We start from the raw sequence: 13,167 nt of genomic DNA on the forward strand, positions 1-13,167 counted from the left end.
GTTCTGCAATAAAGAGTATTAGGTTCTTAATGCTTAGAAAAATGAAAGGGTTGGAGGGAGGCTGCTGCAATCTTGTTAACCCTAACCTCTCTCTTCTTTTTTGTGGATATTAAGACTAAATTTGTTTTTGTTTCAATCTACTGATTTTATATACAAATGATCATATTCATTTTTGATTGGCTGAATGTGATATGATAGAGTTAACAAACAATCCTCTATTGCACAGAAAATACTGCTAGTACAAGTGTAAGCCCTTACCTTCAGAGTCACTATCACTTATCACATCAGCACCTTTCTTCCACTGAATAGTCGCAGCAGGGTTAGAGTTGGAAGTCTCACACACCAACTTCACAGAGCTTCCTTCCTGAACTGGAGCATCTGCACCTGAAATTCTTACACTGGATGGGGGAACTGAAAAACAAACAATAAGGTGACAAAAACTAAAAACAGAAAACAAGAACAAATGAAACCAATCTTATATTTTAAATTTATGTAAGCAATCACTGTTTTGATAGAGTCTAAAGGTCTTAATAGTTCCTTTGGGATTCCTTTAATCTCAACTGAGAAGGGGGAGAGTAAGGCTTAATATTTTAAACATTAGCTCCCCTTACAATAAACAAAATCAAATTACTGTTCACACTTTCCACAGAGATAAGCTAACTTTAAGACCCTCAAGACCTAAGACAGGTTGAGGATCAGTTGATAAGATAACACTGGAGATGATGGTTACACTTTAAGTTTTTTTGCATGGTAGACTAAATATTAGCGATAAATAAATAAAAAAGGTAATTTTTTTGTAAAAAGCACTCCTGAGATCTTCAGGGTTCAGAAAGACCTTTAAGCAGGAAACAGTAGCATGGAAAAAAAAAAGAAACAGACATCAATGTATAGATGGGCCTATCTTGGCAAAAGAGGAATGGAGATAGTCAAAAGATCTTGTGTGGTGCCCCAAAGGTCCGACAGCCTTATGGAGAGACAGGTCAAAGTGAAGGAAGCATTTAAAAAAAAAACTTACTTAAAAACAAAAAACAAGAAAACACAACTAGCTTTCATGTGGAAATAAATTCTGAACAACTTTTGAATGTTGACTTGAATTCAACTCATAATGGAGGTTGAAGTAAGTTTTTTTTTACTTTGGATAAAATTTGAGATAGGTTACTCCAGTGCTTGACAGACAGTAGCTAAACTGCACTGAACATGTTAGAAAACTAAGACAATAGCAAAATAAAATGTACAACATCAATCATCACCAGCTTCAAAGAGGTTGAATTTGTCAATAGGGTCTCATGAAGTTAAATAAAAAAAACTACATTATTCTTACATTGCACTTGTAGGGTGTAACTTTTCACCAAAGGTCGGTCTGTCACCATGTTCGTCACTCGACACTCGTAGATGGCATCATTATCAGAGGAGCTCACAGTGAATATGTATTCGTTGGTGGACTTCTGTCCCCTGGTCGTGTAGTTATGCTGTACAGCCCGGCCATTGCGGTACCAGGTCACGCTGCCCAATGGATTACCTCCCTCCGAGGAGCATGACAATGTCAATCTGGTATCAATGTTGATAACTCTGTTGTCATAGCCAGTGATGACAGGGGGACTTGGTGGATCTAAAAGAAAACAATCATCATCATTCAACTCCATGTGATACCCTGAAAATCTAAAATCCTCTCTTTCAAAAGCCCTGGACTAATTTCTAATTCCTTGAGCTGTGCACGTGTCTCCTTACAAGTCACAAGCATGTGACTTCCTAGACCTAGAATTCTAATCCAAGACATGGTTTCCTCTCTTCCCCCACCAGTGAAGCACAGTGAGCCAAAGTTTGGGGTGTATCTTACAAAGAACAAACCAATTGGACAAGGTCCCATATGGAATGTTCTATAACAGTGTTTCCCAAACTGTTTTCCGTGGAACAATAGTGTTCCGCGAGGCATGAATAGAGGTTCCACGAACTACTGGAATAATTAACCAGTAGGCCACTATGTGAATGAATTTCTCTAAAAAAAAAATAAGCATAGTGTTCCGATTAGTACTCAGAATGTGCAAAGTGTTCGGTTAAGGAAAAAGTTCTAGCTGTTTACTGTTCTAGCTTAAGGTGATAGACTTTTTTTTTTTTTCAAATGAACTTTTATGAAATGCATATGAAAAGCAAACAAGCCAGATGCACAACTAATAAATTGATTCGTCTATGTAGATTTTGATTAAAAAGAAAAAAATAACTTTAGGATAATTCTTTAACGTATACTGCAGACATTATTGGACAAAACTATGAGATGGACTCACATAGTACACTGATAGATACAGTGGTTGACAAAGGAGGTCCAAAGACTGCAGTGTTTCTTGCTTGGCAAACATAGATGGCCTCATTCTCTGACTTGTGATTGGTCAAGGATATTGTCAGTGTACTCCTGGCGGTCTCCCTCTTGTCGTTTGGTCGGCTTTCCACAGAATATCTGATATTTTCTGTCACCTGCACAGTTGAAGTGAAAATGTGTTACAATTAATGCAAATTCTGAACCAAACATCTGCAATAGATTTATTTTTCTAATTTAAAAAGAACAATTATTATTCCAGTATAACAATTTTATAGAGCATTCTTGCAAGTATTGAAAAGAAACAGAAAACTATCCTCAAGATTAAAAATGTGACTCATTTTTTCATTAAAAAAGAGATTAAACTTATCATGACACAACAATTACATACTTTACGACCATTTCGGAACCATTCAATGGTAGCTGCCGGTCGTCCATCCCTTGCCTCGCACACCAAGTCATGAGATCGCTGAGAATAGGAAATCTCCACAGTAGACCCATTACTGTAGTCCAATATGGATGGGGTTTCACAGGGCACTGTAGATAAACATTGCACACTATTTTAACTAGAACAGATGGAGCTGCAGATCATACAAATACGGAAAGATACAAACAACTGTGATATTTTTACAGTTAATTAATAGCGTAGGACTGAATAAAAAGTAATGCTAAAGGGAGATTATCCCAATTAAGTTAATCACAGTAATCTGTTCTTTGTTTTACATTTCAATTTTAAAGATCCAGCTGATTTTCAAAAGATATCACCCTAGAGAGAAAAGACCAAACATGGAAAAATGTCAGAGGTATAGAGCCTAAAGAAAATAAGTAATTGAAAACAACATTGGGAGAGATGATGACATCAAAACAATGTGAAGGAGCTAGTTTGAAAGATCACTATTGCCAACTAAAAATGAAAACATTGTGCTATCCCAGATGGGGTGGGGCCGAGAACCTCAATAATAATTTGAAAATCTTATTACCTGATGTGTCAAATGTACATAAATTTAAGTAAGAGCTTAGAAATATGATTGTGCATTACTAAAAAATTGCATGCATTTTAAAATGGACATTTATGAATGCTTCCTTATTCTGTACAACATATCTAGACCAATCATTATAGAAGATCTCAACAATGACCTGCGACGTCTCAAAATGTGGGGAGTGGAGACCAAAAGCTTGTTGCCATTTAATGAAGATATTTGGTAAAGGACATTTAAAAAAAAAGCCTTAACAAGAATGTCGAAAGCAGAAGTGGATTGGAGCAACTTTCATCACTAGAAAGCTTATGACCCATTATGATGAGGGGCAGTAATATGATAATAGACATATTGGTCAATCCTGTCCAGTGAAGGATGCACCTTATATCTACAGCTAGTATAGTTAGTTACCTAGAACTGTCAGTGTTGCTGTAGCCTGTAGTTTACCGTCTCCGTCTTTGGGCAGCACCTGACACTCATACACTGCATCATCCTCTAGGGCAGCATTAACAATCATCAGATTCCACTCATTGGGGTGGGAGGAGGTGATGGAGTATCGGTCCAGGCCAGGGATAGTTCGGTTAAAGCCTGAGGAGGTAAAGCACAAAATTAAAGGTCAGTAGAACAGGCCCTGACAGATGCATCTTCCACGCAATGGGAAGGTTGTGGGGTGGTTGGAGGTGATGAAAGTTGTGGATTGGTTGAAGGTAATAGAGAACCTGCTCTGATACATACTGTTATTCAAGCCTGAAGAAGCAGACCTAATGTTAGGATCAATAGTATGAAAACAAACTTTTCAGACAAATTGAAAAAAGTAAATTGCATGGATCACATTTCATCTTAAAGAAAAGCAATTAGACCAGCAATGATTTTAACTGAGTTTGATAGTCTATGCTAATTCATGGAAATGTTTTGGGAAATAGACACTAATAACATTTTTTGGCACGTTCATGTATTCACTTCATTATTTTTTTTCATCCTATTGAGCCATATATCCAAGAGAAATTTCAAAAGTTATATTGCAGCAATTAGCATAAGCCTGTGAAAATGACTTAAGAAATTATCTTTTGAGTGAATCTAATGAAATAAAATTAATTGTTATGGTCATAATAAATTGCTTTTGCTATTATTTGTTTATAACTTCAGGATATCCACACAATTGGTAACAATTACTATCAAATCCCAAAAGTATTGATATCTCAATGTTGAACATACAGTTTAAAAATTGTGATACTATTGTGTCTGTGCAAACCTAGACAAGATTTCAAAACTGCTTAAAATAAACCATAAATGTCTATGAAACACACACATGTCAATATAAATACAATTTGTTTTAAGTTTAAATACCAATAGTAGCAGATCCTTATTTCACAGTTAGAGCTAAAATATGTCAAAATTAGAAAACAATAAAATAGTGATGGTTGTTGATGATATAGTCTTCAAAGATTTTCAATGGGCAAGCTGTCTACATTCAGGATAGAATTATTTTTCTAAATAAATAAACTTTTTTGAAGGGGGATATATTAGAAATAGGTATATAGGTAAATTTATGATTAGTAGGAATCTGACAGCATTTGGTATGATATCGTTTGTTTCTAGAACAGACTCAATGTACCCTTACCCAGAGAGAATCCATCCTTTGTCCATTGGACTAATCCTTTCCTGTCTCCTATCACACATTTCAACACTGCAGTCTGGCCACGTATCACATTGGTATCTTTCGGTCTTTCTTGGAAGTACTGGGCACCATACACTAAAACTAGAATTGATACAAAGTACTGTTACTAAAATAGCAGAAGTCAAACTGTCAATGTAAATGTAGCTATTGATGCACTTCTTCAGGTAGTCATTACAGTTGGGTGGACTCAGGGGTGCCCTAAAAATCCAGAAATTCAAAATCCCAGTCTTAACCAAGATTTAAACCTGAGACCCCTCCATTCGGAAGCCAAGCTCTTTACAACTCAGCCATTACACCCCTAGAGGAAAAAAGCAAAATGAAAAGTAATTCTAATTCTTGTTTTATAGATTTCACACCTTTTGACTAGAAAGAGTATTCTGTACCAACTGCTAGATAGCAGAGAATGAAATCAAGTGCTGCTAAAACACATTCCAAAGAATCATCAGCCTTCTCTCAAACAAACTTAATATTACCAACCCTTAGGACAGGTTGAAATGAAGCCAAATATGTTCTTGAACAAAATATTATTGAACATATCCACAACATCGCCAAGAGCATGTGTTATTGGAATCAAATGTAATTTAAAGATGAAAAAAAAAATGTGCATGCTTTGAACCAGCCTTAGGCAAGAAGCATGTTTGACTGTAACCTTATAGTTTCCCTGTGAAACTGAGCATATGATAGCAGTGGAAAGTTTTCAAAATAGTTTACATTTGTATTTGCCCTGAAGGTAAACAAGTGATCCTATTGCTTTCATCCTACACCTGACATTGAATATTCTTGTACAAACATGAGACCAAAACATAAGTGTCTCAAGAATAGTGCAGTTTTAAATAAGGAACAGGATCCAATCCCATTGTTCCTAATATAAACCTGACACTAATTTAGAATGTTCTTTGTTTCAGAGCACCAACAGCTCAAAATAAGCAAACATGTCGAATTAAAGTGCTTTAGTTACATTCATCCTTTGCTACTTCACACTTCACTTTTCAAAAAGGGGGGGGGGGGGATTTATGACTACTATATCTCAGATAGTGAGGGAAAATCTATGTAAGCTGTGAAAGATGATTAGTCCAAAATATTGGATTAAATATTAAATACTTTATTAATATTTCATAAAATTCTTCTCTATAATTTTTGCTATTATTACCCTATTGTTAGCAAAGAAGAGTGCAGACATTTTTATGGTATCAATTTCAAAAACTTTTTTTCTCTTCTTTCTAGTCCATTTATTTATAATCTGTTATTAATTTGACTAATGCAGTAGACCCTGTGAAGTCTCTTGGTATTGGTGTAGGTGTGTAAATGAAAACATTGCTTTTTTAATTGACTGTCTAAAAATATCATTTTCAATTTTTCATATTTTGTGTAATTTAAAAATATTTTTAAAAATTATTTACATGTATTAGACTAGGCCTGTAGGTGCAAAATATATATATATAAATATTAACATTTACATGAATTTCTTACATACAGTTCATTTCTACATTCAAATGAAATTTAATTATGCTAAATCATAACTTAGGAATTTTCTTTTTAAAGAAACTGGTAGGTCATCCCAGTGTGTAGTTCCAACAGAAAAACATTATGGAATGTTGAATACAAAGGGTGGGACATCAACACTACAGAGATGATTTTTATAGTCCAAATACTTGTTACGCACAAAAATCTTTTCTCTAGACTCTACTTTAAGGAAATTTGATTTTCACAGGTTGTCTTGGAAGGCATCCCTCATGAAAAACTAGGGAATCACTGTATACAGTAAGAAGCAATGTTGGCAGGATAGATATGGGCCAAACTAAGGGGAATAACTAAAAAAAAAAAAAGAGTCTGATGGCGAAGAGTTGTTTACAATGGGAGCAAAAGGACAATTTAAGTTATATATCTATAGCGTGAACTAGTTTCTTTCACATCCATTTTTCCCATCTATATTTTTGTATGTTTTGTACCCTCAAAACTTAGTTCATCACTGAGTCTAAAGTGTGTGTTGACTTACCAGCCAACAATTGAGTCATCAGAGCTACACAATGACACCACATTTTGTTGTTCTACTTTCTATCAACTTGCAAATGGATTGGGTTCAAATAGTTGTGTTTACAATGTCCAGTTTTGACAGTAAGTTCTTGTCTGTTGCTACTGTTTAATCCACCAGGAGACATGTAGACCTGAAGTGTGACCAAAAAAAAAAAGAAATAAAGTAATTACAGACATTCATATAAATAGTGGACAATAAATCTAAAAGTTTCCTAAGCACAGCTGCACAATCATGACATTTAGATACTCATCTCACATGTTCACTATACAATCATCACATTTTAAACAGTGGCGTCACTAGGGGGGTGCGGGCTGCACCGGGTGACACCCGATAGGGGGTGACACCCGAGTTGAAAAAATGCACTTTTCCAAAAAAATAAAAATAAAAACCAACTTAAAAATGTGACAGAAGCAAAATCATAGAGCTTAGAAATGGTTGAATAAACTTATTCTTAATGGGAAAAAAACAAAAGCAAGATGTTCTTGTTTTGATAAATAGTAGGCATGTCCACAATGAGAAACTCGCGAGAAGACTGAAGAACATTTAGCAGGCTTTCAAATTTGGAACATTTTGGCAGCAGGACTTAGGCTACAAAAACAATGGACAGAAAAGTCATTGCTTGACCTATAGATGGGAAAACGAAGTAACATCTTGCTTATAGATTACTTGATATCGCATTGTTTCTAGCAAAGCAAAAGTTGGTATTTGGTGGCAAATTGAAGAAGACTTTTCATTGAATAATGGAATTTTTGTTCTTGGGATTGTGGAATATGAGCCAGTACTGAAATAATCACTTATAAGATTGCAAGGCAGCAATGAAAAAAAAAAGTGACTTCCCAAGCTTGCACCAAAACTCAAGAGAGTTTATAAATGTTTGAGCAAACCACTTAAGGGATATACTTATCAGAGACATAAATGCTGCAATGTACTCTGGTATCTTGTATTACAGCACACCTAACCTAGATCTCTGAAGTTGTAAGGTATAGTAACAGTAGCAATGGCAAGGATCAAATGACAGAAATGTTGTAGGATATTCCTCTTGAAGTGGACCAAAAGCTGATGGTATCAGTTCTGATCATTTAAAACGCCTGGAAAGAGATGGGCTTAACGTATAGATATGATGAGCTCAGGGGCATGGCAATACATCTAGAATGTCAAGAATCCATGAAGGAGTGCAGGCAGTATTAATAAAGAACAGAAGAGAAACTTGAATGGATGTGTACATCGTTTATTTAAGCTATGTGGTCAAAATGCTTCTAAGATACATTTTTTTTTTCAGTTTTCTAGAAAAATGTTTTCTTTCTTTGCCGCTGTGACCAATCGATGGGATATTTGAATGAATGCTAGAGTGTCCTAGGAACAACTCGCTGGTGTGCTCATCGTGTTGCTGTTAGACCCGTGAAAGATTTGATGAAAGTGTGACGCAAAAATCTTTGCCGTCGCTCTGAAACTACAAACACTAGAGGAGCAAGCGCAAAGACAATGGCCAGCTTTCTGTGAATACATGCAGACCTTACATTGCTTGACTTTCTTGTTGGCAGAGGAAAAAGTCAACTAAACACAAAATTACCTTCAAATTAAAGTTTTAATTATTGGCAAAGTGGTGGCTAAGCTAGAGCACTTCATTTACAGAAGTTAACTAAAAATGTTATTGAGATCTTGTCAAATCAAACTAGCATGTTATTGCAACAGAAAAATAAGTTTTAACAATATGAAAATATCAGGAGATGCTGGATTGACTATTCAAATAGTGACCAAGAGTTCAATGCTGAGTGCATCTATCTCTTTTATACTGAGCCAGACGACAAGATATTTGAACAGAACCAGAATACATCTACAGGCAGCAAAGTTAATTTTGAAGGTTTCAACGAATCTGTATCAGCTTTTGATTTAAGCCATTAACTGTTTCTTGTCAAATGTATCTCTATGTTTCTGTTAGATGTGGTATGTACCTGGCGTCACGTGAAAGAAGCTTTACAAGTACCTGGCGTCACGTGAAAGAAGCTTTACAAGTACCTGGCGTCACGTGAAAGAAGCTTTACAAGTACCTGGCGTCACGTGAAAGAAGCTTTACAAAACTAAAGTTAATTAAGAACTATTAATAACTTTTGAAAAAACGAATATAAATCAAGCAATTCTGTCCAATGAAGACGACGTCGCAAAAGTTAAACTCATTTATAAGTTTTCAAATTTGAAATCCTGTAAAGGAAACTTTAAGTTTGTATTTTCTAAAGTTATTGTAGACTTTTAAACGTTTTTGTACCTTTCAATATACTTTTCATAAAGTTGCATTTTTTCATTAGTCGTCCTCAGGAAACTACCAATATAATGTTACAAAAATTCCGTTGAAAGATGTTTAATGTTTACTCAGGAAAGCTTGTTCAGTGGATGTTTAATTTGTTTCTAATTTACAAATCTTAAATGTTAATCTATATAATAATAATAATAATAATGATAATAATAATAATCTTTATTATCCGTAAGGAACTTTGTCTTACAATTTGTGCATTACACCAAACAAAAAACATTATAACTATAAGAAACCAAAGTGTACATTCACACCAGACTGACTCATAATGATAAAATGTTTAAGACAAAAAAAAAAAAATAGAATAGAACACTTCTTTCAGCGTTGTCTAACAGTAATACAACCAACTGTATTGTAGCACAAACAAAGAACTAAACAACGATAGTTTTTATTGGGAAAAATAAGTGAAACGCTAGGGGTGGGGGATGACACCCTGATCTTACCGCACCAGGTGACACCCATCCTAGTGACGCCACGGATTTTAAATACAAAATTCAATCATGATAAGCAAAACTGGTTAGCTTGTAGATTGTAGAACAAATACATTGGCCCAGAAGGGGACATGGAAACGCATCTAATTTAATTGATATGTATATATTTCATTGTTTTGGTAGAATCTGATTCAAAGCAGGTAACTAAAGGTAAACGAGCTTCTGAACAAACAAAATGGAAAGAAAAAGAGAAATGATTTACTTTCAACCTCGAGCTAACAAAAAGATAACATGGTCAACCTTCCCCATCAAATTCAATTAAACATCTTGTCTCATTTGTATTGGTTAAACACAAAGAGCCCGCTCCATAAGTTTATAATGCGAGTATCATCAATAAAGTGTGATAGACAAGGTCAGTTCTGGTATACTTTTAAAGTCATCAGGTAGTTGACCAAGTGGGGGCCACGTTAAGGGTGAAGTAAAACAAAAAAAAAGGGGTTTAAACTTTTGATGAAGTAAACTTAGAAAACGGAAGTGACGAAAGCACGCGCTGTACGTTAAGTCCAAGATAATGAGTGGGGGATGACTCACGGCAGGCTATTGGCTACTTAACTCACCTGGACAAGCTATGTGGGAGGGGGGATCCTCCAGGAAGCAGAAAAGATAAATAGTGGAGTGTGGAGGGTGTCTACTAAACACAACAAGGTGAAGAGGAGGGAAGAGAGGAGATCAGACATCATGAAGCAACAAAAAAAAAAATAGAGTTCGACATTCCTGTTGTGGCCCAATGTTACATTCTCACATTTTTTAACCTCCACACTACATTCTGGTAGACTTTTTAAATTGCTCACTTCTTTGTTGTTGTTGTTTTCGTTGACACCTCGATGTAAGGCGCTATGCTTCTACATCCATTTTTTTTTCAAGTCACTTCGCTTTTTCGGCAATCTTCAACCCACAAACTTGTATCTACTCACACCACGCATACACACAGTTAATAAATGTACATTCCTCATCACACCTGAGTCGGGACCTGGAGTCAAGTCTAACGTCAAACATACCCCCCCCCCCCCCCAGGACGATGGTAAAGAAACGTGTCACATAAGATAACTCTTTCTGAACTGACCAAATCGAACACGACAGCGCATGTCAATGACGACAGTCCGTGGAGCATGCAGATAATCGAATGTCACCCCATGTCACAAATTATCAGGCGCGACTATGAAAGTCTGCTGACGCTATTGACAGTGCACTCTGTTTTCTTGTTTCTCTTTGAAGTGCTGTTGGATTGGTTGCGTCTGCTGCGCGCGTGCCCAAATGGCTCCCAAAGAAAACGTAACTCTGTATTTTCTCAGCAAGTGTATCATTAAAAAATAAACTCAGGGAATTGCTTTCCCAGGACGACTACTTAAAGTGTTGCATACTATAGATCTACATTCTATTCAATAGCAGTGCAACGGAATATAAAGGCATGTTCACACATTCTAGGGAGGGGACTATCAATAACGGAAATGTCGAAATACATGAGCCGGAAAGTGAACATCACGTAATGTTGTGTTCAAATGAACCATTCGTCTTTCATAATACCATTTAAACGCAACGCCACTGACAATCAATGGGGCCAATCTTTTCTTTTGGTCCCAAAGGATTGTCCAGTATTTTGAAAGCAAATTGTTTTGTTCTGGCTGTTGTTGGGCATTAGTTTGGACATATTCACGAAGTACCATAGCGTGAAATCCAATGGTCTCTCCTGAAACCTAACCCCCAGTGAGTCACAGGTGCATTGCTGAGAAACGCCAGTGCCAGCACGTGGTAAGTACACGTAGACTAGCAGTACCTACACTTGCGGAGATCAGCGACCTATTGTTAGTTTACATTTCTACAGACTATTTCAATTTATCTCTCGCCGAAGAAGATGCGCAGAGATCGAAAAGCTGCTCAGAGCATTCAACATTTGGTCGAGCACGCACGTCTGACTACAAGACAGAAACACATGTCTCTCTAACAGGCAGCCAAAAGTCAGAGGTAAGACAAAGCAAGGGATTCACTAAGACTTGGGATTAGAATAGGGTGCACGCCACTGGTGTGGAAGTCAGAGGTAAGACATAGCAAGGGATTCACTAAGACTTGGGATTAGAATAGGGTGTACGCCACTGGTGTGGAAGTCAGAGGTAAGACAAAGCAAGGGATTCACTAAGACTTGGGATTAGAATAGGGTGCACGCCACTGGTGTGGAAGTCAGAGGTAAGACAAAGCAAGGGATTCACTAAGACTTGGGATTAGAATAGGGTGCACGACACTGGTGTGGAAGTCAGAGGTAAGACATAGCAAGGGATTCACTAAGACTTGGGATTAGAATAGGGTGCACGACACTGGTGTGGAAGTCAGAGGTAAGACAAAGCAAGGGATTCACTAAGACTTGGGATTAGAATAGGGTGCACGACACTGGTGTGGAAGTCAGAGGTAAGACATAGCAAGGGATTAACTAAGACTTGGGATTAGAATATGGTGCACGACACTGGTGTGGAAGTCAGAGGTAAGACAAAGCAAGGGATTCACTAAGACTTGGGATTAGAATAGGGTGCACGACACTGGTGTGGAAGTCAGAGGTAAGACATAGCAAGGGATTAACTAAGACTTGGGATTAGAATAGGGTGCACGCCACTGGTGTGGAAGTCAGAGGTAAGACATAGCAAGGGATTCACTAAGACTTGGGATTAGAATAGGGTGCACGCCACTGGTGTGGAAGTCAGAGGTAAGACATAGCAAGGGATTCACTAAGACTTGGGATTAGAATAGGGTGCACGCCACTGGTGTGGAAGTCAGAGGTAAGACATAGCAAGGGATTCACTAAGACTTGGGATTAGAATAGGGTGCACGACACTGGTGTGGAAGATAGACGCACTCAGATCAAAAGAGCAGGAAGTCTCTAAGAAAATATGGCCGTAAATGTACAAGTCTTAATAGGTTAAGGAACAAATTGAAACTGTTGTTCTTTTCTTGTCTTTATTTGTAAGTGTTTTCTATGTTGAGCCCTAAGCTCAGTCACCAGAAAGCCACTACTCTATGTTAACATTTTAAAGAGAACTGGAAAAGTCAAAAGTCTATAGCCGGTGTACAATACCATGATCGGAAAAGTGTTGGGATAATAGATAAAGAGTGACCCGCATACATCTAGTCACAGAACGGTCCGAAGAGTTGTTAATATGTATAGAGTAGCTTCATTGTTACTTAATTGCTATAAAATTAAGAGAGAGATAGAGAGAAAGAGAGAGATGGAGATGTGGGTCTTCTATCAAAATTAAAACTAAGTGATGGCTCTATATGTGATGGCTCTACTCTATATGTGATGGTTGTATATTTGATGGCTCAATATGTAATGGCTCTAGCCTCTATATGTGATGGCTGTATATGTATCAGAATATGTCTC

The 13,167-nt window shown here is 36.8% G+C and overlaps 1 protein-coding gene across 8 annotated transcripts in view; it reads right to left on the bottom strand.

The window, feature by feature from the left end:
- Positions 1-13,167, bottom strand: part of LOC106052517 (nephrin) — a 195,777-nt gene that overhangs the window by 16,002 nt on the left and 166,608 nt on the right. For all 8 annotated transcript variants that reach the window (XM_056011050.1, XM_056011051.1, XM_056011046.1 and 5 more), the window contains 7 exons: positions 6,963-7,131; positions 4,910-5,047; positions 3,700-3,876; positions 2,703-2,848; positions 2,283-2,469; positions 1,322-1,609; positions 259-411 (listed from right to left, as the gene is read on the bottom strand). In XM_056011050.1, the coding sequence (XP_055867025.1) occupies positions 259-411; positions 1,322-1,609; positions 2,283-2,469; positions 2,703-2,848; positions 3,700-3,876; positions 4,910-5,047; positions 6,963-7,005 (1,132 nt within the window). In that variant the 5' untranslated portion in view covers positions 7,006-7,131. The remainder of the gene's footprint in view (positions 1-258; positions 412-1,321; positions 1,610-2,282; positions 2,470-2,702; positions 2,849-3,699; positions 3,877-4,909; positions 5,048-6,962; positions 7,132-13,167) is intronic.

Source organism: Biomphalaria glabrata, chromosome 14 (assembly GCF_947242115.1).
Source record: "Biomphalaria glabrata chromosome 14, xgBioGlab47.1, whole genome shotgun sequence".
NCBI lineage: Eukaryota > Metazoa > Mollusca > Gastropoda > Planorbidae > Biomphalaria > Biomphalaria glabrata.